The sequence below is a fragment of the Calliphora vicina genome, chromosome 2 (genome assembly GCF_958450345.1).
Source record: "Calliphora vicina chromosome 2, idCalVici1.1, whole genome shotgun sequence".
Classification (NCBI taxonomy): Eukaryota; Metazoa; Arthropoda; class Insecta; order Diptera; family Calliphoridae; genus Calliphora; species Calliphora vicina.
The window spans coordinates 58,195,029-58,206,424 of NC_088781.1; the positions used below are offsets into that span (position 1 = coordinate 58,195,029).

The following is an 11,396-nucleotide window of genomic DNA, read 5'->3' on the forward strand; positions in this document are numbered from 1 at the left end:
GAGTAGTAGACATGGAAGTAGGAAGACATATACATTAGAGTGTCCATTATAAGCCAAACATTTTTTTTTATGGAATTTAGTAACAGGTACCCTCTATTTTTTTATATACAAGGTGGCGCAAAAGTAATCCTCCTATCAGAAAATGCTATAAATTTTGCGATTGGCCCCTAATGTCAGTTCTGTTTTGACATTTGTGTAGTAAACACATGCGAAATACACGTTAATAAACAATGTTACGCTACACTGCTCCAGAACGCGGAATATTGCTGACTATTTATTTGACCAATAGTCTCAAAATTTATAGCATTTTCTGATAGGAGGATTACTTTTGCGCCACCTTGTATATAAAACTATAGTTAAATATGAAATTTTATTTTTCTATCATGATTGCAACCCGTGCCGACTTGCGATTTAGTTTTGAGATGTATTTACAAGGGATTTTTTTGTTTTCAGTTTTTGTAAAAATGTTGCTCCTAAGTAATTACTTTTGCAATTTAATTCTAATGAGATATAAAAGACAAAAATTGGTTAAAAAATTTTAAAATTATTAAAAATTCGCCAGGCCATTAATGTGTCTCAGGCTACTAGAACAAAATTAACACATTTTGAGAAACATTAAAACAAAAGTTTATTTTTACTTATTTTGACTTACAATTACGTATGTACACATTTCGATTCTTTTAAATTAAATTGCAAAAGTAATTATTTAATGGCAAAATTTAAAAAAAAAAATGGAAAAAATGCAATTTTCCCCTTGTAAATGCACCTCAAAACTAAATCGAAAGTCGGCACGGGTTGCCCTTCTTAGAACAAGCTAAACCATTTTTTGCTGGTATTTTAGATCATTACGAAAGTTTTCAGCGGGTACCGTTTCAACATTTCAAACATTTAATTCTAAGAGACAATCTAATGGTGATGTATGATCAAAAACTTTTTTTACTTTTTTTTCAAAATGGGTTTTTTTCTCAAAAGAAAGCTTAGATATTTTCCTTGAAGTTCTACTTGGTCACTTAGTGAGATGCGAGTTGGTATCTATCAAAATAAATATTTTGTAACTCAAAACATAAAATTTTTGACTTTTTTTTTGCAAAATCTAACTTTTTTCAAAATAGGCCCTTTTTTGCTCCAACTAGGGTTTTTAATTTCCCGACCTTTTTTGATTTTTTTCTACATTCCCGGGTTACCGGCTATTCCCGATATATACAGGCAAATCCCGGTATAACGAATTTCACTTTAACGAAAATCCGATTTAACGCACGGTCAAATTCGTAACATTGATCACCTTATATAACGAACGTTTCAAAAATTGTATGCTCGATATAACAAATGATGAGAAAAAACAAACAAAATCAAACAAATGACCAAATTTTTAATATTGACAACCTTATATAGCGAATATTTCGAAAATTGTATGCTCAATATAACGAACAGAAAGTATAAAAAACAAAAGTAGTAAAGAATGTAGAAATAAGAAAATAAGTCGTTACAGTACCGTTTTCAATGGTTACTTTCTTTAATAATAGATGCTGTAATTTTTTCTATAGTGGTTTTAATTGCTTTTTTTCACAATATCGAATGAAAGATTTCGTTCGCATTCTAAGCGAAAGAAAACTGATTCGTTCACATAAACATGATGTTAGGGAATCCAAAATCAAATTTCTTCCGCTTAGAATGCAAACGAAATTCACGTGAATTAAATATGGGAAACCGTAGAAGAATTTCATTGAACGAAAAACTAAAAATTTAGATGAATGAATGAAATATAGAATAACAAAATTCTTAACATGTATTTTGAAGAAAATAAAAACCAACATTATATCGTAACTAAGTTTTTCCTGTAAATTATCTTTACACAAATTAAGTGGAATCTGGAATTTTCAAAATCGGTTTTTTTTAAAAAACAATTAGTAAAAACTACTAAAGATATACAAATTTTGACGATATTCATGCCTCCTAATGTCACACCGCTCATCCAACCTAGGGATCAAAACGACATACGTTTAGTTAAATACTAAAATAGAAAAAGTTGTCCAAAATTAAAAAATAAAAAAAAAAAAAAACATCTCTATATAACGAATTTTTCAATTTAACGAATGGGCCTGACAACATATCGTTCGTTATACCGGAATTTGCCTTTATAATGATACTGTAAATTAGGAATATTATAGTCAAATTTCATATAAAATCTTAATGTTATAATTATTAAATATCAGAGCTTCGAATTAATTAATAAAATTTGAGCTTAATAAACTATAATCTTAATCCGTAATTGTCAGAATGTCAGCCTTTCATTCCATAAATCCATTCCTAATATTTAATTTTTTAGATTTATTGTTTAAACTGAATTAATTTTAAGGTTAAATACAAGGCGTATTAACAAGGTGAGTGCATAAAATCAACTGTTTCTTAATTCGCTGTGGTTTTATGTACACTATATGTCAAACTTTGTTTATGTTTACTTTTGTTATTGTAAATAACATAGTAATATTTTAATTCGCCCTGATTTTGACATTTACCGTACATTTTAACAAAAACAAATTGCCTGTTGTTTTTGCATTGTTGTATTTGTTGCCGGGACGCACTCACCTTGTTAATACGCCTTGGTTAAATAGTAACAGAATTTATTCAAACTTTGTTAAATCAAATTTACAAAATTAATTGATAAAATTGTCTTAAACCTTTTTGTGATAGATTTGAATTGAAGCTATTTTGTTATGGATTTGAAGAAGAAATTAGAATGATTCAATATGAAATAAATTCTATAAATAATGAATTAATTTTTTAAATTTTCATACGAAAAACACCAAATAAATAATAATAAGCGGTCTATAATCGCCGAGATATAAGCAAAAACTGTAAAAAAACTTTTCACTGTTTTTTGGTGAAAAAAATAGAGTTCTTTCTTGTTTTCTATGTATTTTCGTCAGTTTTTAATTCTCGGGATATATATCAAAATAAATGTTTTGTAACTCAAGATATACAATTTTTGATTTTTTTGCCAAACATTTTGGGACACATTTTGCTAAGAACAATAAGTATGTAATAAGTTATTTGGATGAGAAAAAAACACCTATTTGGACAAAATGTCAAATTTTTACCCCTCTAACTCAGAGAGTTCTTGACCGATCTTGTTGAAAAATTGTATCTACTATCCAATAGCACTCCTTGGTGCAATTTTCATGCCGACTTTCACTTGAAATGAAAATGTAAAACCAATTAAACTTAATTCTTTATTTGTAAACTGTAAAATTTCGTATTTGAACGACTCAAATTGTAATAATCGTACATTATAATGGCTGCTGGTTTCGGCATTAATATTTCATTCTTTTTATCTGCTGGAATTTCTATGCAATGGTTAATATTTGGATCCAATTTATCCAAATATAAAACAATCGTTGATTCAGAATTTTTAGACTCGATTCTCTGCACAAGTTTGTTTGCTTTTAAAGACATACTATTTTCTGCTTCCGATGTGAAACCAGAGGGTAAATTTGCTTCCATAATGACCATGTTGGTGGCTTCATTGAGAGTGTCAGAATCAGTTTGGTAAGTGAAACAAACTTCCAAATTAATTTCTTCGTCATTTTTAAAAATTGTTTTGGGTTTTATGTTAAAATATTGAAAATCTTGCTCATTCATAATGTTATATTGTTGATTGAGTTGTACCAAAAAGGCCCCATTGCCCTGTATTTCGAAAGTAATTTTGCGAGTGGTTTTAGGTAACTAAAAATTATATATAATTTGTTATACTCATTAGGAAAAATATTTTGCGATATTTATTTACCTCATGTTTTTGCAAATCTGAAATATTATTCGTGTTCACATATAATTCTTCTTTTGCCACTTCAGTGCCCTCCTGATCTTTGGCACTATAGGAAATTTTTAAATCTACATTTTTAAGATTTTTATAAATTTCCGAAAATTTCACTAAAGCCTCCATGCCCACTACAGTATCGTAAGATGATGTAAAGCCTCCATTAGCATTACGTTGTTCTATCAGCCATTTTAGGATTGAAGTATGGTCTCCTGGAGTGTCCAGCAGTGACATTGCAGCGTATGCAGTAATTTCTATATCGTTGGCCAAGTTATGATCATTTCCTGACCACCACATGAGGCCATTCTCTTCTTTACACTGCGATCTTAATTGATTTATAAGAGTTGAGGCATTTGGATGCTTATCACGTTTTATAACAGTTGCTGCCAAGGATAATGCGTAAATATCGTTGATTTTATCTAAATTAGAATTTAAAAATTCTACTCCATTTTGTAAGGTGGTTTGATATTTGGTGGCGTATTTCTGAAATAAAATATTGGAATCTTTATCAAAAAACCAAACATATTTTAAATTATTTGTGTTGACTGCTTCTGTCATCCAATACATTCCTAAATTATAACTAAATTTTTTTTAATATAAAGTAAATGATTCCTATACAGCCTGCTTTCACCTGCTTGTATCCACAATTTTTCGGCTGTTATACTTCAAATTTTATTACAACATCGAATATCACTTGCTTTCTTTACTTTCTTAATATAGATACCAATAACATTGAACTACTTACTTCGTTCTCCAAAAATGCCAGCAGTATAAATGCTGTTAGTCCATATTCGTTTTTATGATTTGGATTTAATAAATAACCCGAGAAATTAAACTCCCCACTTGATTTTTGCTGGCCGGCCAAATACTCCAAAGCAGATTCAATTATTTTCTCCTCGATCTCCAAGAATTGAGAAGCTTTAATAAAGTAACGCACCACATAGGCGGTCAGCCAAGTACTGGGCTCCTCATCGGTTCCCATGCCAAAGACGCTATAACCACCATTGTCATGACGAAATGACAACTGTTGTTGGTAGGCAACTTCCATCGAGGAGCGTAGACTTTCCACCAAACCCTTCTCTTTGGACAACTTTCCATTTGCTTTAAGATATTGCAAAATTAAGATACTGGGAGCAAAATTCACCATATTTTGCTCACCACAACCAGTGGGCATTTGTATTAGATCATGGAAATTCTCCACTGTGGGCACTAAATAATGACCACCCACAGAAAAGGTAATATACTCAGAATCGGGTACACTATCTACTGGCTCTTCGATGCTAAAGGATGAGGATATTTGCTCTTCTTGGGGAATACTTAGATATAAAGCCTGAGTTTGTTGTTTGGGTACACCTTCTGGTTCAACTTTAAGTTTCTGTAAAACAGCATCTGAATACAAAGAACTTGAGGCTATAACTCTCAGACTTATTTCACCCGCTTGTATGGGATATATGAGAAATTTCACCGTTTTGGCCTTATCTGCCGGTACAGTAATTAGTTTCGTTTGTTTTTGGTCTTCATTTGATTTTTCCACTCCTTTTATTGTTGATTCCATGAAATAGAACTCCTGCTCATTATTATATAAAACAAGTTCTGCGTCTACAGTCTGATTGAGATAATTGAATATTGTTACGGGTATTGAGACAATTTCACCACGTTTCACTGAATATGGCAAATTTAGTGATATGAAGAAAGATTGTATGGTGGTGATATCTGTGGGTCCATTTACTATACCAAATCCGGTGACATCGTGATTTGAAAATGCAGTTATGCGCCAAGTGGTTATAACGTCGGGAATTGGAAGAGTTAATTTGGTGACAGTTTCATTGCTGGAAGGAGAAGAAAATTAAGTTTTAATATTCAATTATAAAGTTACTTGACTTTAACTTAATTTCAGTTAAAATTTATGTTCACACATTGGTTTTATAGGGTAAAAAATAATTTTGAACTTGTTTTGATTATGTCTGACGGTATTTCTGAAAGTTAAGGGAGAACATTCTTTCATGTAGAAAATTGTCTAAAAGAAACAGGAAAAAGTGAGTAATTAAATATATTAAAAATGGTCATTAAAGTGGTTGATACAATATTAACATTGTGTTGTGATATTTCCGAAGTCTCTCAATTGTGTTGTGTTTTTGAAAATAAAACATTTTAAAGAAGTCTATTTTCTCACATGGTGTAATAATTTGTGTAAAAATGTCTGAGTGTTTTAAATTGGTTGCCAAACGGTGGCAATGACCGAAAAAGGATTTATTTCCTTGATACTTCAATCTATATCTTTGCCACTTGAAAACAAGCTTTTAAAGTGAAAAATCTACATCGGCCAACAGAAGCATGTTTTCAAAACTATTTATGAGAACAAAAACTGAAGAGATTGCAGCAGATGTCATAAGAGTTGAATATTCAGGTTAAAATCATTTTTCTACAGAATTAATGATATTGCTCATTAGCTTTTAATGCTGTAAAACAATTATTGGACCTGAATCTCTTCAGTTTTTGCCAATTATTCTATGCAGTTTTGTTCTCATAAAGAGTGTTGATCATTCCTATATCATCAAAATGATACTGTGTAAGATTCAGCAAGTTATTTTCACTATAATTATTTTTTCCACTCACTGCCATATAAGTACAACCAGGGTGCAGTGTCTCGAAATTAAAATTAATTAATCTCATACTTACATTACAAAATCATCAAATATCCAGGTTTCCGGAAATTTTTGACGAAAACGATATAAATGTGGCAGAACCGCTTTGGGGGGTAAAGGACCTGTCGACAAATACATTAAAACAACTACTCCAGAATTCACCATTAAAAACACTTACCCAGAACATTTTCAAATGGATAGTTAGCATTGGTTAAGGTCAGCAGACCTGAGAGTAACCCAGGATATACCGAAGCCACAATGGGACTATGTGATACTTCATTATTCAATTCTCTTAATATGGTATGCTTCTTCAAATCGTATGAATTATCTAATAAATATACACCTAAATCTACCGCCAAGATACTGACAAACGATCTGGGTTTTGCGTTTAGAGTAATTGTGACTTCTTCGCCCGGTTTCACTTGTTTGGGAGCTGACAGTGAAATCTGAAATTAACTGAGATTAGTTTCTTGAAATTTAAGATGGTCCTGATATAATATACCTGATTTTCAAATTCATATGGAAAACTTAAACGCATTTCTTCATAACGTAAATTGCCTTTGTGAACGTAATACACATAAATGAAGGACTGCGGTATCATCTCAATTGAGGGTGTTATGCTTATGATGTGGGACTTTTGATTGGGAGGTATTTCAATATGCTCCGAATGTATGAGACTGGCATGCCCCATCACCGTGTACATCAGGTAAGGAATGTTGACAATAGAACTCACCTCAATGAGTACGGGTTTCCCGAGTTTTGGCCTGAAAATAAAGACATATTATGATAGTTTGTATCTATTTGAATCCGCGATCGGCAGACATATACTACTACATTTTGCACTTGTATAAGTGTAAGAGCGAAAAAACAAGAAATGAGAAATAGTTGTACTCTCATCTTCACTACAAGACAGGCATGGAAAACTAGTTCACTAGTCCATAATTTGTCTAGCAATTATTGTGTATTAAAAATAATTTACAATAAACTTATAAAAACCCATTTAAGCATCTAAATGTGTGAGAAAAAACATTTAAAATATATATAATTCTAAAAACTACTTAATATGTAGTGTAGATGCAAAAAAAGGTGAAACAATAATATGAATTATCCACATCTGCATTAATATTTATTGATAAATATTCAAGAAACGAGCGACAACACAACCTTCTTCTATGACAGCTCATATGAGACTGAATTGTAATTTAGTAACGGCCAAAATGCATAGGAGTTGCCGATCGTGGATTTAACCCAACAGACCATTTCATAAGCAAAAAGTAACTAAATTGTAGAATAAGCTTGATTTAAAATTTAAATCAAGCTTATTCTACAATTTTAATTTTAAATCACTAATGCGCAGCCCATAGCACAATTGTGCAGAATCAAATTACACGTATTCTTATGCTCTTACATTTAACCCTCTAATGCTTAAGCATGCCTCAAGGCACTCATCGCAAAATGCCAATAAATGCAAATATAACTGATATTTCATTTCAAAAACTTTAAAAGCTTTTTAAAATAATTTAAGTGCATTTTCTAGCAACTGTTACATGAGTTTTTGAAATGCAAAATCAGTTATATTTGCATTTATTGGCATTTTTGCGATGAGTGCCATGGGTATGCTTGGGCATTAGAGGGTTAAGTAGTCGTTGTCCACTCAACGAGACAACTAGGAATACGCATGAGCACTGGTGTATGACTTTTTCTTTATTTTTTCAGTTTTTGTATTTGTGTGTTTGTATGTGCACTGAATAAACCCAGCGGGAAAAAAATGCAGTAAAGAGGCCTTCCTAAAGGCCTTCTTTTGCAGACACAAGGACTTCTAGCCGCATTGCAAAATCATTTAAATTTTACACGGCGTGTCATTGCGAGCTAAGGCCTTGCACACTCGCTGCTGTTAGAGGGCTGAGAGAAGGCCTACTTGGGAAGGGCTACTAGAAGGCCTACTTTGCAAGGGCTTCTAGAAGGCCTAATTGGGAAGGGCTATTCGAAGGGCTACTTATGCCTGCACAAAACCATATATTACTGATCTAATGAAAGGCCTGTAGAGGACTGTCATATGGAATGCCTAGGAAGGTAGGACTACTGCAAAGTCTTATGATAGGGCTACATGAGAAGGCCTAATAAAGTGCCTAAAAGAGAACAAAAGCATTAGAATAAGGCATCAAAGGACGGCCTATGAAAAATCGTGCATTTTCAAGTTTTATAGAACGTCTACCATGGAAAACCTATTTAAAGTCTTATTAGAAGACCTAAAATAAAAATAAGAATTAAAATGAAGTTGTGTGTTTAATTTTTTGAAACATGATAATTTCTTATTAATTACTTAAAAAACAACAAAAATAAATAAGAAGCCACAGCATGCAATTTATTTTTGTACATTTTGTAAAGAGAGTTAATCAAAGAGATGTAGAGTATTTTATTTTTTGATGTAGACTCTACATTGTAGACTATTTTTATTTAACAACTTGTTATTAGAAGAGGATTCATATGTCTTCTTGAACACCTTCTAAGAGCAGGCAGGGTGGAATGAATATCAGATCTTTTACAATGTGTAAGTATGCCTTTTAGAAGGCCTACATACTGAAGTCCTATCATTTTTCCCCGCTGGGAAATAAAGAATTGAATGTGTTGGTGAGAGTAAGTGTATTGGTGAGAGAATTTATTTTTGCGAATCTCTGATTTAAATACACATAGAACGGAAGCACTCCTGTCAAAGACCTAACTCAGTTGTCAAAAACATAAGTGTTTAGAATTTATTAGTCAAAATAATTAAGAGTGATATATTCGGCTGAAACGAATCGTATATACCCAACGCCAACATAATACGAAAGTGGACTTTATAAGACTGCTATTGCTTTTAATATACGATGTGAATTTCTCTATGATCCTAACGTCAGCCGTTTGAGAGCTGGATCAATGGATATACATATTCTGCAAGGATTTTCTTCCTGTTATTATAAAATTTTTTTAAGGAAACATGACTTTATGTGTCACTTAATCAAGAGCTTTTATATATAAGTAAATAACAAAAAATTATAAAAACTTACTTTTCATCCAACAACTTTAGGCGACAATAGAATTCCCTATTGTTCAACATTAAATTGTCGCTAACATAGATATTAGGTAACATTTCCTTGGAATCTTTAAATTGGAATTTATGATTTGCATTTTTAACGTGTTCAAACTCAAAAGTGGCAACACCATTTTCATCCAAAAATGCTTCATACACAACATCGCCATGTTCCATGGTAACTGGCGTCTTGTGATCCAAAACAGCAGCTCCAGTCCAATGTTTTACATAAACATTCAGGCGATATGGCTTGTTATTTTCAAATTCTATCGCTTCATAAGGAATATCCAAATTATAATGTTGCCTACGCAAAGATATAATTTTCTTTTCCGATTCAGTTGTCCCCGTGTGCTTGTCAGTGAGTTTGGCGTTGATGGTTAGACTGTAGACATCCTTTACACCCTTTTCATCTTTAATATTGAACTCGACAAAACCTAAATTTTCTATGTCAATATGATTGGCTTGTAACAGCATACTGTCGTAAATCCTACGCAATTCAACTGTGGCATTACCCTCCACATGTCTATCAAATGTATATTTCCCAAAGATGACAACCTTAATGTAGCCATCTTCCAAAACAATATCCGAAGGAGTTTTTAGGTACACACTGAATTTTGGCAGAACATAGTTGCGTATTTTAATGTTTTTATAGTTGGAGTAAGCATATCTTCCACCTAGAACAGCTTTAATAGTCCACAGTCCTAAGGCCGGATATTTACATAATTTGAATTCTCCGGTATAAACACCATTTGTAAGGGAGATGTTGCTAAATTGCTTAACACGATTATCAACTGTATCCTAAAAATATATAAAGTTAAGAATATACTATAAGGATGTCAGAAAAATATGAATCTGTTTTTTTATTATTTTGCAAGAAACCAAACAAACTTAAGAATATGTACTGCTACTGGTTTCATTTTATAGTTTATACATTTATACATTTAACTCACCAATATATCCACAGCTACAGGTTCATCAATATTTAACGGCCTTGTATGTTCATCCAATAATACAACTCTAAATTTAACCAAATCTTGAGGTTTATAGATGGCCTTGTCGGTTTGTATGTAAATTTTTGGACCATAATTTGGTTCAACATTTAAACGACTTTCGTTTTTAAATCTCAAACCTGATAAGCCTTCAACTTTTAACTTGTAATCTCCTTGCATTAATTTTTTTGGCAAAAACTCTATTAGTTTTGATTCATATGGTTGTAAATTAACATCTTTGGACTCATTGAAACTGGGCCCCTCAATACCAACACGCAATGAACACGGCTCATTGGCCTCGTGCAAAGAAACAACCATCGTATATTTACGATTTGATTTAATTACACCGGGACCATTTATTGAATAATAGCTGTTAAATAAACAATTTGTTGTTGAAGTTTTAATTTCAAATATTTAAATATTAATCACCTTTCACAGGATACTGCCAGCACCATATACAGCATCGGAAAATACTGATAAATCAAATGACGTTTCATATTGAAAATCCTTAATTGTTCCACACACTAATCTTAATTTACTTAGCCTTTTCACACAACAGCTTGTTCTCATTTAGAATTAATAACTGAATTTAGAAAATAAATTCTAACAATGCTGTTGTTTCAAATCACTATATATTTGTAGATACATGAACTGGCTTTACACACCTGGATTTCTCTAAGTACTTTCAATGATCTGACCGTTTTATTGGGTATATATGTATTTAATTGAAATATAATTTTTAAAACATGTTTAATTGAAATACAATAATATTCAGGCGACTGGTAACACAGTGCAACAGTGAAAAAAACACACGATCATGACTATATAGGTTCGACTCTACTACCAAAGGGTAGTAAAACCCTATACTCAGTTTGTCC

General features: G+C 31.9%; 1 protein-coding gene across 1 annotated transcript; it reads right to left on the reverse strand.

Annotated features, from left to right (window-relative positions):
• Positions 1-3,222: 3,222 nt before the first annotated feature.
• On the reverse strand, positions 3,223-11,015 carry LOC135950483 (thioester-containing protein 1 allele S1-like). The gene is made up of 9 exons (XM_065500022.1): positions 10,948-11,015; positions 10,480-10,888; positions 9,507-10,327; positions 6,962-7,223; positions 6,638-6,905; positions 6,494-6,581; positions 4,560-5,643; positions 3,785-4,297; positions 3,223-3,723 (listed from the first exon to the last, which is right to left on the reverse strand). The coding sequence occupies exons 1-9, from the start codon at positions 11,013-11,015 to the stop codon at positions 3,223-3,225; spliced, it is 4,014 nt and encodes a 1,337-aa protein (XP_065356094.1).
• Between the last annotated feature and the right edge of the window lie 381 nt (positions 11,016-11,396).

Coding starts and splice junctions, on each gene's coding strand:
- LOC135950483 (XM_065500022.1), bottom strand. CDS start 11,015: ATGAAACGTCATTTGATTTATCAGTATTTTCCGATGCTGTATATGGTG. Junction 10,889..10,947: donor CTGGCAGTATCCTGTGAAAG/GTGATTAATATT, acceptor TTTATTTAACAG/CTATTATTCAATAAATGGTC. Junction 3,724..3,784: donor CAGATTTGCAAAAACATGAG/GTAAATAAATAT, acceptor TATAATTTTTAG/TTACCTAAAACCACTCGCAA.